The sequence below is a fragment of the Macrobrachium nipponense genome, chromosome 46 (assembly GCF_015104395.2).
Source record: "Macrobrachium nipponense isolate FS-2020 chromosome 46, ASM1510439v2, whole genome shotgun sequence".
Taxonomy (NCBI): domain Eukaryota; kingdom Metazoa; phylum Arthropoda; class Malacostraca; order Decapoda; family Palaemonidae; genus Macrobrachium; species Macrobrachium nipponense.
In genome coordinates this window covers 33,820,903-33,844,071 of record NC_061106.1, presented here as the reverse complement: position 1 = coordinate 33,844,071, position 23,169 = coordinate 33,820,903, and the positions used below count along the sequence as shown (strand labels likewise).

The 23,169-nt window shown below is 36.7% G+C and overlaps 2 protein-coding genes across 2 annotated transcripts in view; one reads left to right on the top strand and one right to left on the bottom strand.

The window, feature by feature from the left end:
- Positions 1-22,532, bottom strand: part of LOC135214886 (abdominal ganglion neuropeptide L11-like) — a 27,188-nt gene extending 4,656 nt beyond the window's left edge. Inside the window, exons 1-2 of the mRNA XM_064249331.1 lie at positions 22,389-22,532; positions 1,660-1,766 (exon numbers count right to left, since the gene is read on the bottom strand). Of these exons, the coding sequence (XP_064105401.1) occupies positions 1,660-1,760 (101 nt within the window). The 5' untranslated portion in view covers positions 1,761-1,766; positions 22,389-22,532. The remainder of the gene's footprint in view (positions 1-1,659; positions 1,767-22,388) is intronic.
- LOC135214887 (mitochondrial potassium channel ATP-binding subunit-like) overlaps positions 1-23,169 on the top strand; it is a 109,099-nt gene that overhangs the window by 15,211 nt on the left and 70,719 nt on the right. The gene's annotated exons all lie outside the window — the stretch shown is intronic.

The window sequence follows — 23,169 nt, the reverse complement described above, 5'->3', positions numbered from 1 at the left end:
CTCGATATATATATATATATATATATATATTATATATGATATGTATATATATGAGTCATATCACATTTACCGTGATTCATATACATACATCGAGCTACAAATGTCCTTTAATATCTAATTCGCTCTACCTCGGAATTAATATATTTACATATATGTTAACCCCCTTCGGTTAACATATATGAAAATATATTAATTCCGAGGTTGTAACTCGATGTATATATATATATATATATATATATATATATATATATATATTATATATATATCCTAGTCGCATTTTTTTTATAACTGCCTTATTATATATAGTTTTGAAAGCTTCCTTAAAACTATAACGCACACGAGCGCTAATCCTGGTAACCACGATCATCATTTATCACAGAACAACCAATCAGAGGAGTTTTAGGAGCCTGGGCGCCAGGGGGGCTCATCCCTCGGGCAAACAAGACGGGGAGGCCCCTCTCGTTTTTAGTCCTCGTTCGTTGGCTCACCTTTTACCATTTCCCTTCGGTAACCTCTCTCCTTCAGCGTTTGCTCACTTTTCTCTCACTAGGAAATAAGGGATTATGCCTATGCCCGCCAGCATACAATAGACCTCTTGGGGGGAAGAGAGCGATTTTTTTGTTGACTGACTGCGTTATTACTTTTAATCATGGGAGGCAATATGGGTAGGAGGACGGCGGCGTCCCCCACCCCTAACCCCCTCCCCCACCTACACCCCCACCCCACACCCTGCCTTAGAACGCAAGATTTACTTCAAGGTCGTTCGTTCTGACCCATATATGGCATGTCCAGTTTTGACTTTAATTGCTGCAAAATAATGGCTTGGGAGATAACGCAATCATAAAAGCGTTGAAATAGAAGCACTTATAATAGCTTTCTATATATCCTTACCATTGTAATTCCTAGGACTGTAATGCCTTACAAAATTATGATAGAGATACTGGTATTAACATTTTTATAAACATTTTCATCTACCTCTATTTTTGACAACCATATTCTTAAGCATAACTCCAAGAAACACTTCGTTATAGCAGTTTTTTGTCTACTTTCAGAGTAACCAAGCCAAGCGCTATTCATAGCGATCGATACGATTCAGAGTTTAATGATATTATAAAAATAACGTTCAGTTATTATCGCTTCTAAATACCAGCAAACATATGTATATAGAAATTATGTATGAAAATTCGTGTAAAGACCTAAGACATAACCAGCCTCGTCAGCGCAGAAGTCTAAGGGCAAAACATACCAGTTCGTAACTCGGCAGAGCCAGCTCCGTTTCAGGGAATCCCTTCTCACCCCCACCCCCCTCCCTTCAGAGCGGGGGAGGTAGGATGAAACCCCATTATAAACCATCTTAGAAGTCCCCATTATAACCCTGCCAAGTTTCATGCCCATCGGACCAGCTGTTGGGCCGTGATTGAATGACAGACGGACAGACAGACATTACGCCCATTATAGTAAGATATGGTTCAGGTAAATATTAGAAATTCTTCAAGAACCACCACAAACGCTTTTCGCACTCACGTCGGCGAAATGAAGTAAAATTTAACTCTTGACATAGACTGTTCCTGATGTTACATGGTGTGATTATTTTTGTACCACATGACCGAAGAAATGTAGACTTGGAAGCATTTGACGAGAATGTTTCATTATATTTACCTGCAGTCGACAGCTTGGGCATGGGCTGCTAGACATGACATGGCCACCAGGAGCAATAGCGCAGCTGGGCACAGATGGAATCGGCAGGTGCTAGACGCCATTTTGCTCTGGAAGTGAAAAAAAACGAAAAAATACATTAATAAAAAAAAGATGTAGCAGAAATGAACGCTGTTAGACTCATGGATGTTGTTAGTTCATAAGCTATTTCTAACTTCCTCTCCTAATCACTGCAGCATCTATACTTGGCATTTCGTGAGACCTAGCGCGCCATTATCGAAGCGAAGAGAGAAATCAACATCTATTTGCTCCTGTTAATTCTATTTACATAACGGCAGCTTTCATGAGCGTTAACCCTCCAGATCAGAGGCCAAGGGATGATAATTGTCGTTCCTCAAGGTAATGCTCATGAATAAGGCATCTGGGAGATCTTCTCCTTCTGGGAGGATAATATTATAGTTTCGGTGATACTTAACAGTTTTGAACATGAAATATTTTTCAGACCGCGCCACGTATTTACTTAACCCAAACTGAATCTCTACCTTTGGTAACCAACTTTTCATCTTGGCAACAACAATTCCTTGGGTTTCAGGGATATAATACCTGGGGCAGAATTATGCTTTTCATTATTAAATGTCTATTGAATTTTTCCAAGCGTTACAACTGCCATTAGGGACATGCAAACCAAATGTGACTTTCTTTACTAACTTCAGTGCTTTTATATCGCCTTACTCTTGAGCTATTTCCAACATAGGAGGTTTTGATTTCATATTTTTATATCAGACGGCAATGATGCAAATTATCTTCCTAATGATCAGTTGAGGGGAAAATGCTAAGTATTTGTTATATAATTTTAGCGAGACAACGTTAAATAAAAATATTGGAAGGTCCCTATTATATCATTGAGTAAAAAAGTCAATATATATATATATATATATATATATATATATATATATATATATATATATATATATATATATGAATGATAACCCAACAGCAAATCATATTCTTTCGCATGCGTCGTATTCAGTTTTGTATAGAAAAGTAAAGATTATTTGTCTCCTCGCTAATGGGATTTGGGACCTTTGATCGATGATTTGTCACCCCCACGAAGCCCTTAAATTAGTTTTGATGTAGATCGAGGGAGGGAAACTGTCGTTAATAGGACATGTATAGAAACGCGTTCTTCAAGAGCAGACTCAAGTAGTCTTTATTTGTTTACATAATATTCAAATAGGTTGTAACGTGGGAGCAGAACAAAAAACGTGAGAGAATGCATGATATTCATATGGTTGGTTACATGGGCACAAAACATGAACAACAGAGAGAGAGAGAGAGAGAGAGAGAGAGAGAGAGAGAGAGAGAGAGAGAGAGAGAGAAGTGTGGACAATCATTAAGTCTATATTTTACTTAAGTAATGTTGGGCCATAAATTTGGTATATTTCAAAAATTTCCTCCCCTTTTTTTAGGGATATCATGCACTTTTAAATAAATGCTTGCTAAGGCATATATATATTGTGTAAAATAAAAAAAAATTATGGTGTTAATAAGGGAGGGGGAGAATCCCAAAAACGAACCCGTATGAGATTGAGACAAGAGACAACGATAAGTGAATTAACCGTTGAGGATCCATTTAACGGCCAATGTCATTTCCCCTAAAATGAATATATATATATATATATATATATATGATATATATATATATATGTGTGTGTGTGTGTGTGTGTGTGTGTGTGTGTGTACGTGTGTGTATGTGGGTGTGTTTGTATATGTATAAATATATACACAGACATTATATACATATATGAATATATATATATATATATATATATATATATATATATATATATATAATATATATGTGTGTGTGTGTGTGTGTGTGTGTGTGTGTTTTTGTGTGTCTGTGTGTGTGTATGTACATGGCTTACAACCTAAAACGGGATTAAGCGGCTGTTAGATTTATATTATTCTATCGGGCAGGACTAATGGGATTTCATTTTAGCAAAATCCAAAAGTACTTAGAATTACCTCATCTGGGAGCGAGTGGATGGTCCTGTTTCAGTTCAGTTATAAAAAAACCTCCTGACTTCGGCAAATGTCGTTTACGCATAAAATGAAGTTCAGCATTGCAGGTCACTGTATTTATCCACTCCTGCTTTGAACACCTTTCTCTTTTTTTTTTTTTTTTTTTTTTTTTTTTTTTTTTTTTTTTTTTTTCTTTTTTTTTTTTTTTTTTTTTCTTTTTTTTTTTCTTTTTTTTTTTTCTTTTTTTTTTTTTTTTTTTTTTTTTTTTTTAAGTCTTCTTTCCGGGCACGAATCCTAACCAAATAGGAATGCTTCTGTTCCGCATTTTCTCTGTCACTTTCTAAGATTTTAGTAGAAGACGACAACTCCAGAATCGCCAGCGCGATCGAAAGATCTTATCGCCTAACCGTTGTGGTAAGATAGTTTTAGGGAAGTGGCCAATGGATTATATATACACTATATATATATATATATATATATATATATATATATATATATATATATATATATATACATATATATATATATATATATATATATGCGTGTGTGTGTGTACGTATTTGTGTGCATTTATATAGGTAATACATATTTCTATACACATACACACGTATATATATAGATATATATCTTTATCTTTATCTGTCTATACATATCACTTGATATAGAATTCACTATACCTTGAGGATCACTTACTACACCAAAGGGGCACTAGAACCGATAAGTACCTCGGCTCCGACCAGGATTCGAACATTCGAACCTGCGGCTCTGGGTCATTAAAAAAGTCGTTTTTCAACGCATCCATCTAACACTGCGAGCATCATGATGCATAGTGTGTACGGGGCTTTAGACATTGTCAGAGGGTCGACTTGTGAGTGGGTTTCAGACCTCGGCGATCGGTCTAGTTACAGTTCAAAATGGTTGTCTTGACCGGATTCGAATCCTGGTAGGAGTGTACGCTTTCAACAATTGCATTGACTCTAGGTGTAAGTTATTCCCAAGGTATAGGGAATGAGGCATTAAGTGATATTTGTTGCAATTATAGTGCCCACGAAAATCCCTCTAGCTTTCCTTGTTACAAGGATCAGGATGTCTCAAAGACTTGTTAGTCCATCCGAGGAGACATCGTGTGCTCACTTATCTCTTTATTATGCTTTCACAGTGTCCTAATGATTTTGTCTAGCTTTCTTTTAAACTCTTCCACACTGTTGCTGTTTACAACTTCTGGTGGCAGTTTATTCCATGTGTGACACATCTTGTATGCGAAGAAGTTCCCGCAATGAAATGTGTTGTATCTCTTCAGTCCTAGTTTCCATCCATTATTTCTTGTCTGGTTTTAGTTTAATGTAAAAAGGTTACTGTCTACTTTTGTTATGTAAAAAGGTTACTGTCTACTTTTGTTATGTAAAAAGGTTACTGTCTACTTTTGTTACTTTTTGTTTCTATTAGTTGTCCTAGCAATCGTTTTGTTTCTAAGCCATTCATATGGGTGTTCAAGTGTTTCTTGTTGAATTTCTTTCTAACTATCGCAAGTTTTCGTTCGTACTTCGTGAAGTTCTTACTGCTAAGTTCCCCTTGTCAAGGGCCGGTAGAGGACGATATATTCCCGTTAAACTAAACTCAGTCGCTTTCCATTAGACCATCCTCCGTGTGAATTGATTTTGCAGATTTATATATAATATATATATATATATATATATATATATATATATATATATATATATATATGTTAGGGTGTGTATATGTATGTATGTATGTATAACATTTATTGTAGCATTTCTACTAATAAGTGATGTCTTCATATGATACTACAATAAATTATCAAAAGGAAGTAAGGCGAACCTATTCTTAAGAAGCCGGCCTGATTCAATTATGGCCAGAGCTGCAAAATAAAAGAGAAAATTTTTTCTTGCCGCCCTGGCTATACAATTTTCGTTTATCAACAAAAACCAAATAGATCCATGAATACAGTAATATACTGGAATATATATATATATATATATATATATATATATATATATATATATATATATATATATATATATATATAAAAATGTGCTTTCACTAAGCTATTGTCTCTTCTGAAGCCGAGATTAAACTTCACGTTATAAACAGCAAATCCATTATGACGTATAGGAAAATGCTGGTGGTGTCTTCCTTTAGGCCAGAGAATGAAAATCAAAAATAGAGCCCCGGAAAAGGTCGCACAGGTTGATGGGGGTCAAATGCTGCCGCACGTTTTTCATACCCAGAGCGTAGTAGATGGAATGAAGCGATAATAGGTATGCAGATGCTTCTCGTCACCTATAGGTATAGGTACGTTCGAGCTTCGTGGAATAGTCTGCAATGGCAGTTAGGCAAGCAATAATAATAATAATAATAATAATAATAATAATAATATAATAATAATAATAATAATAAATAATAAGAGATATTCTAAGGGGTTCACAATAATAAAAGTGTTAAAGGTTCGTGTATAATTTATAAACCCTTTATAAAACCATTTGAACCATTCTCTGGGTTCATCGTTCAGTCCAAATTGGACTGAAGATGAACCCAGGTAAGGGTTCGAAAGCTTTTATAAAGGGTTTAAAAATTATACACGAACTTTTATCATTTTTATTAGAACATTGTATAAACTCTCGTGATAGAGAGTTTTGACCAAATAAAAGATATAACAACATATATCCTGCTATCTTTAAAGATTTTTAAAATCCAGTATGCCTTAGGGAAATTTCGTCGTTTCGTATCACAAAATAGTGCGTGAAACAACATCAAGACTTACATTCACTTTATGATCGTAACATTTCTTTATGAGGTATAAATCCCAATTGTTACCAGTGCGGCGCCCTACAGTTCTTTTATTCAGTGGGAGTTTTTGTTCCTTTACGCTTATAATATCTTTAAAATCATTAATGCGGAAATATAACGACACCAAAATGCTACAAAACTAGATAAATTTTCCCAATCGACTGCCTTTTTAGTGTTCCTATTTTTGCAGAAATTATAGTATTCATTTAAACAATTATGAGATTTCAAACGTTCTAGTTATTTAAGGAATAAGAGAGATGTAGTTATTCTGCGGATCATTTACGTACAAAAAAAAAAAAAAAATAAGATAACATGGTAAAATAATGAAGTATTGTGGGTTTATACAATAATAATTTTTTCTTTATGTAATCCCACAGCGTTTCGTTCGTTTCTTGAATGACGGAAGGCTTAGCAGTAATTTCGTTTATTTTTTTATTTTTCTCTTAGTGCCGCTTAACTAATTTTTGCGACGCTCAATTTAGCACGATCGGGTTCATTTACCTATTGGTGGGAATAAACGATCTCAAAAATAGCGATAAGGAAAAGGGAGGCAAGAGAGGGACCATTAGTTTCCTTAGGGCTAATTTGTCAAAGACATCATGTATCACCTGCATAGCCCTCCCTCGGGACTGCTTATTCGGGCTGACGGTCTCTCCTAAAGGGTCTCAGAGTGTCTCGGCGTCTCCTCTCTCACACTATTATTCTCTCTCTGGCATTTTTCCTTTTTTATTTTATTCTTTTAGGGCCTCAGGATCACTGCAAAAGTCGCACTGGCTAATAACGATTCGGTATAAAACCGTAAAATTTTTTTTTTTTTTTTATTTAATATCTTGAATTTTGTTCTTATCTTCATTCGGTACGAAGACCTTCACATGTATGAAGTATTAGGAGAAAGTAGACTTTCTATAATAGACAGACGATCCTCTGCATCATTCCATGTTTTTAAAAACTGTTTTCTCGATCCTCGATGCAAAAGTGGGCAGTCTTTGGACGCTAGATAAAGTTTCTTTTATTTAATATAGTTATCTGTAAAGTTTCTTTTATTTAATAGAGGTATCTGTTGCGCGTTCTCACGATAAGATTTGGCGCGTTGGCCCGACCTGTAAATCCTTTTAAAACTGATATTAGGAGGTAAAGTATGTTGGGGAAACTAACTTAGTTTCATGTGCATTAACTCTTAGGAATGAAAACTTCGTTCATTAGTAACACCAGAAGACGGAAGACTTTCATTTAATGAAATTCTAGGCAGCCTTTTAACTCCCCCAAATTAGACAGCTTCAGCATTTAAAAGGGAAGATATCACAGCTAATCTGCTTAGCTTGGTCACGCTAAAGCTATAAAGTTTAAACTACTCTCCTAAGGAAGTGGCTGTTTAATATAACACGTGAAAAATCTGCTCGCATCTATATTTACAAAGATAATCACCTGTATTTACGAAATATTGCCAAGCATAAAATGGAAAGTTGGCCAAATTATAGCGTTTTCCACTATATCATCTTAAAAAATCTCTACGAGAATGTAAGAGCTCTGAGAATCTCGCTGCGAGAATGTAAGAGATGTAAGAATAATTTTATTTCTTAGGATTTATCAATACTTCAGTAAAACATACCATTAGCACACGTTGGCAACTTATCGCATACACACCACAAACAGGTTGGAAGCAAGCCAAGTCGACTGAAGCGGAGAGCGAATCTTCTGGCAAATGCTTAATAAATCTAAGGAAGTCCGAGCTATGATTAGCAACAAGTCGATGACTTGTATTCAACCTGTTAGTGATGTGTGTGCGATAAGTCGCGGACGTGTTTATGACGTATTATACTGCAGTGTGACTGCATTTGTTGGTTAGTTCAGATCAGGGTCTAGTGTGCAGCTTCTAGAGTTCTACAGCTTGGTTCAGATTAAACTGGCTTATGCCAACACGGGCCCTTGTTCTGAGGAAGGGCGGTAAAGTGTGGTGATCACCGACGAATAATGGAAGACCCTCTGCAGCTTCGATTTTTTGTTCCCCTCCCCCTCCCACCCCACCCTCGATTACAAGCGGCCGTTGCTTCCCCGGCTTTTCACAGCCGACTAACCACCAACCTCTCCCGTCCCTGTAAATTGTCGTTAATAACCATAATAGTAATCCTGTTGCAACTTGTCCGACACTTTTCTAACCGACGCACAAAACCGGTGATGTGTTAGATGCACCGTTATTATCACCGCCGCTCTCTGAAGTTCGGTCTAGAATTCCTGAAAACTTGGAAGTGATTCTACAGCGGTTGCGTTTTTTTCCAGTAACGCCTACGGAGAGTGATAAGTCCGTCATAATCCACTGTCTTTGTCCAATGAAGGTTGGTGTGCGTTTACGCGAATATGTCGATATACAATTAATAATGGAATTGACTTGTTTTGCAGACAACCATGCCACTTCAAGGGTGATTAAAACAGAGGATTAAAACAGTTATTTCAAATTTCTGAAATGAAGAAATAACAGCTCGCAGACAATTGCAGATATATCAAATTCGAAGAATAAACAGACCAGCTTCGAAACTTTGACAACAAGTTTGATAATTATTAGTTAAAATCTAGAACGACCTTGAAATTCATGTATAGGTCAAACTTTATGACCCCTCAAGTCCTTTCGTTTCATCTTGGCATTTTGTTCCAAATTCGTGGTTTATTTCAAAACGTCTGCAGACTAACTCCTGAATGTAAGTCTGTTTTCATAATATATGTAGGATAATCAATTCATATGTCAGTGAAGTTTTATCAACTTAGCCATGAAAGTATCTTGAAAACAATCTAACCATTTCATCATTAAAGGTGTAGATGTGAAACTATTGTATTTATTTGCATTTTCCTTATAAGAGACTGGTTCTGTAGATTGTTAACCTTCCGGCTCTCACCAAGTCTTTTGAAATGAAGTTGCTCTCCCTAAAAACTCCCACCAGAGTCGACCAACTACAGTGCACAGAGTTCACTGCTTTGGTTAACGTTGGTGAAAAAAGGGTTTGTCAGGAAATTGGTCCAAATTGTTTGTTGCCTACGTCAAGTTATTTATAATGTGTCGACGTGTTTCCGCAGCTGATTAGTGCCGCCAGTGCACCTCACGTGGTGCACTTTAGGCATTATCTTAAAGGTTCTTTGCAGCCTCTCATCGGCCCCTAGATGCAACGCCTTTCGTTCACTTTACTGTACCCCCATTCATATTATCTTCCATGTTGCGATCCACCCACTCCTAACAATTGTTTCTTAGTGCATTTCAAACCTTTCTACGATCAATTTCACTTTCAGCGCTGAAGGACCTCACAGGTCCCAGCGCTTGGCCTTTGGCCTAAGCTCTACATTCCATTCCATTGTGTCGACGTATGTGTGCTTTTTGTGTCTATGTAACATATGCGTTTATAGACGCAATCAAACATTTACGTACGTACACATGTAAGTACCTTAAATCTCTACGTACGTTCACGCTCAAGGACGTCGTGCGAGAATGATTTACCCAAGATGGAATAACATGTATTCCACCTTGGATTTACCCGCAATGCTACTAGAGTTCGACGATTACATCATATAAGTCAACTTCACGTCGAGTAACACTTCAGAATCGAAGCCTCTCCTCAACGTATAGTATTAATCACTCGTATTTCTCATCAGTGGACTAGTAAGAGATCTAATAATGCTTCATGTGATGGGTGGAATTATATCCATAACCGACGTTCTGTATATTATTACCTTTTCGCCGAATAATGGCATTGATCTCATTCGGGTATTTATTCGCTATGCGATGCTTGGAGTGAGTTCAGAACAGTGAGGATTCTCATCTTGCTAGAATTGGCATTATGTCTGTCCGTCCGTCTGTCATTCAATCACGGCCTAACAGCTGGTCCGATGGGCGTGAAACTTGGCAGGGTTATAGTAGGGACCCCTAAGATGGTTTATAATTGGGTTTCATGCTACCCACCCCCTTGATTTGCCAGTAATTGAAATGACAGATACAAAGATTTCCGTCTGTGAAGACACCAGCTCCAGTTTGTGGAAATAAATGGTAAATTGTACAGACAATTATCAATAAGTGTCTCTGTGTTCATTCCTTATCAGTTTTGTGATGATGGTTAAATGTTAATGAAATTACGCCTGTCATCGTTAATCGATTTAGGGATCACTGTATTGACATTCAAGATCCTCAACTTCAGTAGTTAATTGGTATTCATGAATGTATCTAATCCCGGTCTCTGAAACTGAAATAACGTTTTTTATATTTCAGTTTAAAAGGACGTTGGTATCATTCTGCATTACATATTACTCAGTACATAATTCATTCTCGTAAGATGGTCCGGCATCTCATGTCGGATGGCGCCATCAAGTAGAATTTCCACGACTCGCTCTCCTAATGGAGATTTGACATCCCATGGAGACGTGACCTCGGCCAGGAGAAGAATTCGAAATAGTTCTGATCCAGAATATACACAATGTGGCCAGAGTTGCGTGAGTTTGTCGAAATGCCTTTTTTACGTCTTGTCGAATCATATGCTCGGCGACTCCACAATGCTCATCTCATCAGACTAAGTGATTCAACTGCTCATGTCCTGACAAAGGTTTGCCCGACTCCGCTGATAAGAATTCTCGACGGTCTGCAGGTCTTTCGAGTTAAGTTCTCTCGAGTCAAGGGATTATTAGTTTGCCAGCAGCTGCTGTTCTCACTTAAATACTGGAACGAGACCAGTATTGTAGGTCATTGGGTATTATTGCTGTGAAATTTTCACAAATATGAAGTTTCGACTACTTCTAAAAAGGAGGGCGACTGCCTGATATTTCAGACACTGAATTGACCATTGATAGTAAGGAGGGATGCAGGGGTATAAATAAGGATTATAAAACGCTAACTCATCTACATAGGGCGCATTTTCATTTACTTTGCAACTGTTCTTTAAAAAAAAATCTCCCTTACGTCACTATCATTTCATTTCACGATTCAACTGCCATGTTAGTTTTTTGTTCCATATACTTATACATTAAAAAACATTGTCTACCACTTAATGAAATCACTTAAATCTTGCCGTACTCCTTGGCTTCACGCCTATAAAATTCTCTCTCTCTCTCTCTCTCTCTCTCTCTCTCTCTCTCTCTCTCTCTCTCTCTCTCTCTCTCTCTCTCTCTCAGCTATCCTCGGCTTCATTCTGTAATCTTGTTTCATTGAGTTTTCAGGAACTATGAAGGACCTGCCGTTTCCTGTAAGCTTTGTGAGGAGACTCCTTGGGCAGACTCGTAGTTTTCTTCTTCGTCTAAAAAAAGATTGACGTTATATTTTGTGCCTGAATGCGATCTCTTGAATGAAACGGCTCAAGCAAAACCCATTTGAATAAAAACAAGAGAGCCTTTATATCTCTGGGGGTTCATTTTCCACAGAAGGAGGTTTTGCCGTTGCAGGAGGCATAATCTCCTAAAATGAATTTCCAGTCTTTAATGATTTTTTTGCTTCTTTGTTTTAACACTGTTTGAAAGAGGCAGATAAAATTGAGATAAATAAGGGAAATATTTCGTTGGAAGTTCCAATATATTGGCTTATTTACTCTCAGTGTACAGGACGTTATATACAAGCTTTTTTGGGAGAGATTGAAATACAGTTGACATTTTCGCGATCTCTCTCTCTCTCTCTCTCTCTCTCTCTCTCTCTCTCTCTCTCTCTCTCTCTCTCTCTCTCTCGTATATTTTTTCGGTTGTTGGATTTGTGAGTCGAAAATCCAGTCGCAATAGCTTTTCTTTATTTGATCTTATGTCTAGATAAGACTTGAGTTGCTTTTTTGTGCTTTATAATTTCAGGCAATATCTCGAAAAAATTAAGAGATTTAGCCAAATCAGTACAATGCATGTTTGAAAGGCGAAGATGCTATTCGAAGATATGTACTAGAAATAAGAAATATAAAAAAAATTTGGAACATGATGATTTATGACTGATCACTCAAAATATGTTAGGCGGTTATTTGATGAAATCATAATATTCAATTAAGAAAATGTGTTTCACTGAAAAAATAATATCAGTTCATAGTAGGAGGTATCAGAGTGGACATTTCAGAAGTTCATTGTAGGAAGTATATCAAAGTAGATATTTCTGAAGTTCATTGTAGGAAGTATATCAAAGTGGACATTTCAGAAGCCCAATGTAGGAAGTATATCAAAGAGGATATTTCTGAAGTTCATCGTAGGAGGTATATCAAAGTGGACATTTCTGAAGCTCATTGTAGGAAGTATATCAAAGTGGACATTTCAGAAGCTCATTGTAGGAAGTATATAAAAGTGGATATTTCTGAAGTTCATTGTAGGGGGTATCAAAGTGGACATTTATGAAGTTCATTGTAGGAGGTATGAATGTGGACATGTCTGAAGTTCATTGTAGGAGGTATATCAAAGTGGACATGTCTGAAGTTCATTGTAGGAAATATCAATGTGAACATTTCTGAAGTTCATAGTAAGAGATATCAATGTGAACATTTCTGAAGCTCATTGTAGGAGGTATGTCAAAGTGGACATTTCTGAAGTTCATTGTAGGAAATATCAATGTGAACATTTCTGAAGCTCATTGTAGGAGGTATGTCAAAGTGGACATTTCTGAAGTTCATTGTAGGAGGTATGAATGTGGACATTTCTGAAATTCATTGTAGGCGCCAATGCTTCAGTGGCCACTTGTAAAATGACTGATCAAATCATCATTAATTACTCGCCGGAAGATGTGCCGAAGGGAATGAGAAATGAATATGTGTGTGATCGGCCTTTCAAAAAAACTCAAGATCGCAATTGAATAGCTTTTCTTGTTGAAGAGGCGTCACTTAATTTTTCGTCCCAGAATGTAATTAACAAACGCTAATTGCCGCTTTGATAGCCTTCTTATATTAAACGTTTTTTTTCTCTCTCTCTATGTCTTGAATCGTGAAGTACCGGAGAAAATGATGGCGTAAAACAGCGTGGACATTTGGAAAAGATATTTTAATTTCATACAAAAGGAATTTCTTTTAGATTTTTAAATTAAAATGTATTTTTTTTTTCATTTGAAGAATTAAACTATAATGATTTTAAAAAATGTGGAGAAAATAGTAAAAAAGTCAGTGTGAAAAAATACGATGTTGGACTTTTTGCCAAATTTGGCAAGAAAACAATATCATATAATCATGTGATGACATTACTGTTGCAACACTTTGTCCATTCATGTTAGTGCCAATATTAGTGCCAATATTTGCAGCGTAATACCCATCAGATTATTCCGGCTGTAAAGAAAAATAAAAAAACTGTAGGCTATATATCTGCAATATAATTCTTAAAGCCGAACATCAAACAGATGTTAGGGATTTTTATACAACATAGGCGCACTGTCGACAAACTTTCCTTTTATACGTTTTGCGAGACTTGACACCAAAGCTTCTCTCAGGTAGCGACGAGACTTTAGATTTCTAGACTTGTCACGATTTCTGCCACATTATTAACCTGAAGTCGTAAATGGATGTAATTCTACAAGTAGATATAAATATTTGCATGCGTCACACGCAAGCGTGAATGTAACATGGCCGACATTTCGCTGGTTTCCCAGCTAGCAAAGTAACTGCTTGAAGAAATGTGCACTGCGAACATCTGTGCGGTGTAACAGAGCAAGGCTAGTAACTTCCCAAAAGCATAGCTTAAGAACAGAAGGAATATTACTATTGGAACTCCCCCCAACCCCGGTTCAGGTCGAAATGCATTTTTGTAAACTAAAAATACGGTGGTTATGTTCTTAATTCGTACGTCCAGCAAACCATAGCAGAAAGAATGATCTAGGAATACTCTTAGATCCTGTGAAAATGGTTCTGTTCAGTAAATACTAAGATAAGAAGGCATGCAACTATTTTATTTTCTTCTTCTTCAAGAAACTGCGTAAAACGTGCGAATGAATTTATTTTGTTGCTTAAACCCGCTTCATAAGCGCTTATGTGTGCTGCACGTTTTCTTCCTTACTCAGAGCTTGCAAACGGTTGCATATTTCAGATAGAGGCGTAATGTAAAATTTGTGCAGTGAGGGTAGAAAACAGAGAACATTCTATGAAATGTATTATTTGACAGAAAGAGTTATCAGAGGAAAGGCATAAGTCATAAACAAAATTATGAAAAATAATATCACACACACACACCATGACATACGTATGCAAACATCCATGCATGCATGCATATATACATACATGTACACACATATATGTGTGTCTGCACTTGTATGTTGAGCGCATGTACGTATGCATGTATGTTTGTGAACGTATGCCATGGTCACTGGACAACGTTTAACGTTAAAAGCCGGGAATTCTACCAGAAAATAAATGAATATCAAAAGCACCGACCGTTTCTGTGTTATTTCGACACAAAATAACACGACAACGCTTGGTAGCTTCGCCAGGTGCCTTTAACGACGCTCACACACACACACACACACACACACACACACACACACACACACATATATATATATATATATATATATATATATATATATATATATATATAATATATATACGCACATATGTATGCAAAGGAATTACTTAAGGTTTCACACTAAGGGATTGTTGAGCCAACCATCCCTTAAGGAAGTGAAATGCGGATATTGAATGTGAATGAAAGAGGAAGGGTTGAAGCTGTTGAGATCAATAATTTATTTTAGCATATCCAGCAAAAGAAGAACTGATATGGTGACAAATGTGCAAATACGAAGAAGTAATTAGAAATGCATTGAAGAGTGACGCAGCGTTCACCCCACGTTCGATAGGTTCATAGATTGCCTCTAATCACTCACCAGTTCACCCATCTATTGTGGAATTTGTAGCCTCTTTTCGGCTCTTAGCTGCACCCCATTTCATTCCTCTAACTGTACCTCCGTTCATATTCTCTATCTTCTATTTTACTTTCCACCCTCTCCCAACAATTGATTCATAGTGTAACTGTGAGGTTTTCCTCCTGTTACACCTTTCAAACCTTTATTATTACTGTCAATTTCCGTTTCAGCGCTGAATGACCTATTCTATTCTGTAGATGGTTATAAGCATGTGTTTGGGCAAGGAAAAATTCCTTTGGTTGGTAACTACATCCCTTAATACTTACCAAGTAACCGGGAGGCTAATTTTGATGCCACACTCTCCAGTGATTAAGAAGCATACAGCAAAATAGGTCACACACACACACACCAATGCAGGCAAAGAATATACGAACCTGCATTTATTTCGTAAGGAACAACCAAGAGCATCGAAATTGGACTTTCCTTTTACGAAACTGCAGGTTTCTTGAGCATTTACAAAGGCAGTTCTTACGAAGATGCCCGACATGAATATTAACTCCATGTGTATGAGAGTTTCATGTTTCTCGTGTTTGTATTAAAATTAATGTTACCTTCTTCTGTTTCTTTAATACATTAAAATTAATATTACCTTCTCCCGTACCTTTCATACTTTCTTGTCGCAAGAAATATTGTTTATCACTCCTGAACTATTGCATTGTTAAGTCAAGCTCACTACGACGAACTTGTGGATTAGTATTAAAAAGATGACTGTTTTTTGTCATAATGGCGTAACTTATATCACGTACGCGTGGTAATTAAGATACGTTATAGTGCTGAGGTGCTTATATATATATATGCAGTTGTTCTATTTCCTCTGAATAAATTTTCATTTTGCTGTTAATATATGTATTAATATTTTTCACACAGCTCAGCATTCGCGGGTCACCTTGATGTATAGTATTTTCCGTAGCATCCTACTTCATAAAATGTAATGAAAACGCGATGAAACGATGTAGCTCATAATCCCCCTCCTGTCTCGCTCTCCGGTTCGTAACTGATATCCTTAAAGAAAGGCGTTTAAAATAATAATAATAATGTCCAGCAAGAAACATTTACCGAAACTTTATCCCTTAATTAATTATCGGTGACGTCTAAAGCAAAGATGGGCCGTTGCTCGTGGGGAAACATTACACTCTCATCACAAGAACTTGATAAGACAGCGAACTCCAGCGCTTCCATCGGGACGGAGAGTCTCAAATATAAAAGTGAAGCTGTACAGTGATATTTGCTGAGGGTGAAAGAATGTGATAATAAAAAAAAGGAGTGATTTACTATTAAACATGAGAGTTTTAAAGTACAGTGAGGCACTTTAGATTATGACAAAAAAAAAGACAGACTAAAATTTGATATTGACAAAGACGGACACGAGTCTAAATTTCAGGCGAATTAAAATTGCGACGCGAAATATAGTTCAGTTCAATACCTGAATATCAACATTTACAATGACCAGCTTGAGGAGTTTGCCAAGTAGATAATTTTTTCATTATTGTTTCTCGTTAGAGTCATAATGCGCATTTGAAAACGTCGGAACAGGTTGCTTAATACAGGGATCTAGTAATTAGTACTAGATGAGAGGAGAGGTTACTTGTAGAGCCTGAGAGAGATGGATATTCTCCAGAATTTACGGGTTAGGTGAGGAGTCCTGGGGAAACAAAGATTGCAATGTGTAGAGGTCATGATGAGACAAGTCTTCTCAATGGAGACGAAATGTGGATACCCAAGTGAAAGACATAAGGAAAAACTTCGAAGATGAATGGTGCAGAGTACCTAATTTACTTAGTTAAAAAAACGAAGACCCTTTGGGAACGTCGTAAATTGAATAATTAGAATTTTTTTTTTATATAAGGAAAATGTGATGGGGTTTCCGCTGAGCATTATGGCTCTTGCTCTGTGAGCTATTACATTCTAAGTAAACATATGAACAATCACAAGTGATGGACGAAAAGATAGTATCTCAGTTCTTGAGAAAAAAAATATCGCTTTCTCCATTGTAACCTCGAAACTCATTTGCTGTCTCGAAGTGATCGCCTAACAGTTAATCAGAGATTTGCGTTGTCTATTAAGATTTTGTGTAACTTATAAAATGGAACATTAATTTTAAAATTTACTCTGATTTCTTGTCGTTATCTCTGCTTGTAACAAAGGAAGAGTATGAACTTTCATTGGTGAAATAAGCACTTTTCCTTGTCTTCAGTTTCGTATTTGGTAAACTGAGGATCAATGTCAAACAGGTTTCAGTCGGTGGAGGTGACAAGCGAATGGTACAGGGTCATCTTAGACCTCGTTCTTTGACAGAGAGGGTGTTTGCGCTAATGCCCAATTTTGCTTTATCACAAAATTATTATTATTTCTGTAGATGACTTCTATTCACATGGAACAAGCACACCAAAGGAGCCATTGACTTGAAATTCAAGCTTCCAAAGAATGTTGGTTTCAACCTTCCATGGCAGAGCCCATACACACTGCGTCAGCAACTGATCTTGATATAGAGCCAGTGATTTTTTCATTGCATATTTTATAATACAAAAGACTAATTATACAGTGCAATCACATAATGGTTAATTCCTACTTAACATATTGTAATTTCCCAATATAGTTATCTGTAAGTATTTAAATTTTTTAATACTACCCGAGTACCATATCAGCCCTGATGAATGACGTTTGTCTAGTAATCAATAGGGTGGAAAAGGTATGTATAATGCCACAGCAATGCCATTCATTCAAGAGGGCTTTCCCTTATACGCATACCGCGTCCGGGTTGCCTCTTGTGCTGTGCTTTGTAAGCTTTTCTTTTTTTGCACAATAAATTGTTTTCTCTCATTGCCTTGGGGGAGGCGCGAACTCGCGACGTCTGAGCGGCACTAGATTTCTTTCAAAGTGGATAAAGGCGAATTTTATAAGCTTGTCATCTCGAGGTACATAATTATCACTTCATGAGAGAAAGTTAGAAACGCCCAACCTTTTCTTTTCCACTAATGCGATGAGGACAGTTCAGAGGGAGTTGTAAATTCGCGGAGTTATAAATTCGCGCAGCTAAGGAAGTCGAAATTGTTCACGGAAGCTTCGTAATATTTGCTGAACTATATATAAAAAAGAAGTTTTACAAAGTAACAATGGTGAGAGAAAATCAAGAAGACACAAAATGGGCAAAGATTGTGACACAGCATATATTCTTTTTAAAATAAACATTCTGTTTTATCACGATTGACTTAGTGTAACGCAGTAGTGCACAAGTAAAGCTTTTAGTAAATTACAGCAGTTTTGGGAGTTTAACGCTAAAGTAATTCACATTGAATCTTGGTATGTCTAATTGTCGCCGTTTTTGTAGGAAATTGAATATTGATATGGGAGTGATGATGCGTGATCCTGCTAAACCAGTTAAGTGTCAGCATTATCAACCAGCGCTCGCGAACTAAGATGACCCAACGGCATTGTTTTAGTAGTGAATCATTCGCGTTTAATTGGACATTAACGAACGACACGACTTTTATCCTATAGTCGCGGACATAAATGTCAATAGTTAATACTTGCTATGGAACTAAGCGACCCGACTTTTTCTGTTTTTACATTCAAGAACTTCGTGAGGAAAAAACTGAAAGTCCTTTTTTTTTTTTTCTCCGTTTTAAAATCCGTTACATTACCGAACCTATCATCACCTGGAGATTATTATTATTATTATTATTATTATTATTATTATTATTATATTATTATTATTATTATTATTATTATTATTATTATTATTATTCAGAGGATTAAACCTATTCATATGGAACCAAGCCCACCACAGGGGCCATCGACTTGAAATTCACGCTTCTAAAGAAGTAAGTTTTCTGTAACCTATGCAGTCATCCGCGATAGATATTAGCCAATGACTCAAGTATAAGACTCAGCCACGTAAGCCTTCTAGCTTGTTTCTCAGTAATGCTATCGAATTGACGAAATGTCTTCCCGTTTCTGCATTATCTAACATCCATCAATTTATCATAGCTGCAATGGCCTTCCTTGGTTTCGTGTCGACACTGGGATTGACTAAGACATCGGCAGATTAAATTGGCATTGTAATGAATTCCGTAATAGAGAGATATTACAGAGCTTATTTAGTTTGAAGCTTCAACAGGATTATCGTGGTCAGTGTACAAAAATGATTTCATTTTCGTAATTTCGATGATCCAGGTAACACTGTTATTATGGATTTTTACGTTTTGTCCTTTTGATGATTTTCCCATGTTTGTAATGCTTTTAAATATAAGCTTCGTTTTCATTACATGCTACTAGCTTTGTGGAAAACAAGTCAGTTATAGAGTATCAACCCTTTACAGTTCCATGTACGCATTCAGATAGAATTCGTAATGGAAATGATGCTTGATAACACAATTCAGAATGTCGTAATGCTAATCAGTCATCTAGCATGTAAATCAATACCGACTCAAATTAGTACTGTATAACTGTAAGGAAAGAACTAAAAGAGTTACGGTTTATCTCATTCTTCTTCCGCGCCTTTGTCGAAGGTTACGCGCTAGATTTTTTTCGATTACTCTTACAAAAACGCTAAAATACCTTAGATAGTGAATTTGGCGTCACACTGAGGAACCGCGCATGTAAAATGATATTATTTCTTAATGAGTAAACGACGTTAAGTCTGGTGATAGACTGATTGATTTTAAGACATAAAGTAGAGTCTTAACAGCGTCGGCCATAGCCACCAATACCATCAGGAACTTCAGGAAGCTTTGGCAGAGAACTTATTAGAGAAATCGAGGTAAACTAGGATAATGTCGACAACACAAATTGGGTCTCCATTTTAAACGTTTTTCTGTACGAATTCGGAATCTTCTAATCGCAGTGGTATCTTACTTTTCTCATTTTTCTTGCCCGCACCAGGATTCTTTGTCCCTTATCCTTTACTCGATTCGTGTAATCGTCCAACTTTCTAGAGAATGGGGGGCGGGGGGTTGTCTCGCTCCTTTTTCTTCGTCCCCACCCTTCGTCTTTTATTAATTAGTATTATTACTTATTATGTTATGAGCTAGACAAGGACAATACATTTCTCGTTGCATTGATCTTTGCATTAAAAAAATTATGAATATATTAGCAAAGATTCATGGCTAGCAATATTGATGCGATATTCAGTTTTATTATTATTATTATTATTATTATTATTATTATTATTATTATTATTATTATTATTATTATTATTATTATTATTATTATTATATTCTTTTGTCATAAGACATTTTTCATTTCGTTCAAGAATTCACTGGACATCGTATCTAAATCTTACGTACTTTAAGTATATTTCAATAAAATATTTTCAGAACTGTGGATTAAAACTGAGAGTATTGTAACAATATTAATATTTATAAAATATAACTTAAGACAACACGTTCACTTAGAAAACAGCGATAGACAAAACCGAAAGTAATGAACAAATGGGAAATTGGTTTCATTATCTCAAGAAAATTCAAAAACTTATTCCTTGGTTCAAGAGGCCAGTGTTAGTTCACTGGCCATAATATAAAAACGATGTAATTAATGATATTTCATAGCAATACCAAGTACTTCATTTTGCATTATATAAAAAAATATAACAGGAAAACGAGGAAATGCAAATGTTTGAAACGTATTCCTGCAAAGCCTCTCACCATTACGACCGAAACTGGCAGCATAAAAGCAAAAATCTCTAGAAAACTAAGACCACAATATGATTTATCACCCTCCATTGTTTTCTTAATTTTCTGGAGAGGAAAAAGGCCTATGGTAAATTTACATAACACTGCCACGAAATGGAGTTGGCGCCGCTCAACGTATCTTCATTTCTGTTGTGTTTTGCTGAAGTGACTAGAGAGTTTTTGCGCTTAATTTGCAGCTAGCAGTAAGGAAGTGGCCGTTTGGCCAGTATTCGTACACCTTGCGGTTCTCAAAGCTTTCCACTCTCTCAAGAACATTTCCCATTATTTATTCATTTATTTATCTAATTATTTGTTTATTTATGATATACATAATTATTTGTTTTTTTGTAAATATCAACTTTAGTTCTTGCAATTTGTTTAGCACTGTTTATAGGATAAAGATTTAGTACTACATTTAATGTTGCGCCTATTTGTTTATCACCTTGGAAAGATATTAGTGTTGGCTAACAAGAACTGACAGTGGTATTCACAGTTGCTTCGATCATGCAAAAGAGAATTCCACTTTTCGTACCGATTCAGTCATTATACAGACTTAAATTTTAGCACATGCAACGAAATGCAGTTCAGTGCATTGATCCGCAAAAGGCAGAAATTGGAATTCCCCTCTGCCTGATCAAGCACTGCAAACATTGAAATCTCCAAATGGCGACCATTTGAAAAGTGTGTCGATGAAAGCCATTCCTAGATAGAGATAATATTCATCAATATGTGACATGATATTATGTGTGGCAAGTTAGCCTGCTCTCCATGTTACTGCGTAAGTTGTTGAATGAGTTGCATGTTCATTGCGTCAGATTTTCTCGGAATCACAACTTGGTGAAAAGTCATTTGTTATACACCTCCCACCTCTCCTTTGTCAAAACCATTGAAAAAAAGTTTGTAGCAAAGACTATATGAGCATTCCATTAAATAACGATAACTTCATGACTTGTGTGTGACTTACTGATGTGACTAAGATTTTTTTCTCTAACAACTGCACGTTCCGTCATGGAGATTGCTTCACCGTGTCGGGGTCGTCATCACAACAAAATGTATCATTCTAGTATGTGATGTAGGGAGGATATATGTGATGCCAACAGTTTTAAATGTGTTAAGTATTTGATTTGTCTGTCGTCTTATATTCCCTCCCCACCCGAACCCCTCCCAACCTCCAACCCTTCCTATACACTCAGATGGACACGAGTTACGTACCGTCTTGTAGGATGATCGAGAGAGAGAGAAATATGTACTCATTCCAGTATATTATGTATGGACAATATATGGGATGTCAACAGTTTTAAGTGTGTTAAGCTTTTGTCTGTCTTCTTATATTCCCTTCCCATCCCCCGCCCCTCCCAACACCCAACCCTTCATAGACACTCAGATGGACACGAGTTACGTACCGTCTTGTAGATGGATCGAGAGAGAGAGAGGGAGAGAGAGATTATGTCCTCTTCTTATTGGTGAGCAGAAGTCGGGTCTCCTTCCTCGAACACTCGCGCCAGACAGCCGCGTGCAAAATGTGCGAGCGTTCGTGTCTCTCTGAGGCCCAGTTCCAGGACGGCCGTCCATATCAAAGGCCGCTTCGATGGTGGGCGAATAGGGGCGGTTCTTCAGTGGCGTTCGCCCGCCCCCTCCTCGTGTCCGGTGGCGCAACGAAGCACCTCCACTTGCGAAGGCACTATCAAGTTTTTAGCTCGGATATTATTAGCCGTGAAGTATTATGATTTACGCACGTTAATGATAACACATTGAAGACAGGACACTAGAAGCATTTTCATTTTGCTTAGAAATGCTAAATATACGTCTTCCAGCGAAAGCCAAGGGATACAATGATTCGCTTAGGTCATCTGTATGAAGCAGCTAAGAATGAACTCGCTTATGAATTAGAGTAGTTAGAGAGAGAAAAAATATCTAGATGATAAATGAGCCGTTCTTAGAAACACCCGAAAGACCCGCGAAAAAAAAAAAAAATAGAAAACAGCGACCCCAACTACGCGATGAGCCAAAAAAAAGAAGATATGTATATTTAAAATAACGATCACGTCCACTGAAATTTACAAGCTGCAGAGCTCAGGTGGCAGACAAGAAGATTCTGCAATTATATAGCTTGGAAATAAAAAAAAAAAAAATATCTGTATCAACTAAAATCCCCAGGCGGGATTGGGTGGGTTGGGGGTGGTG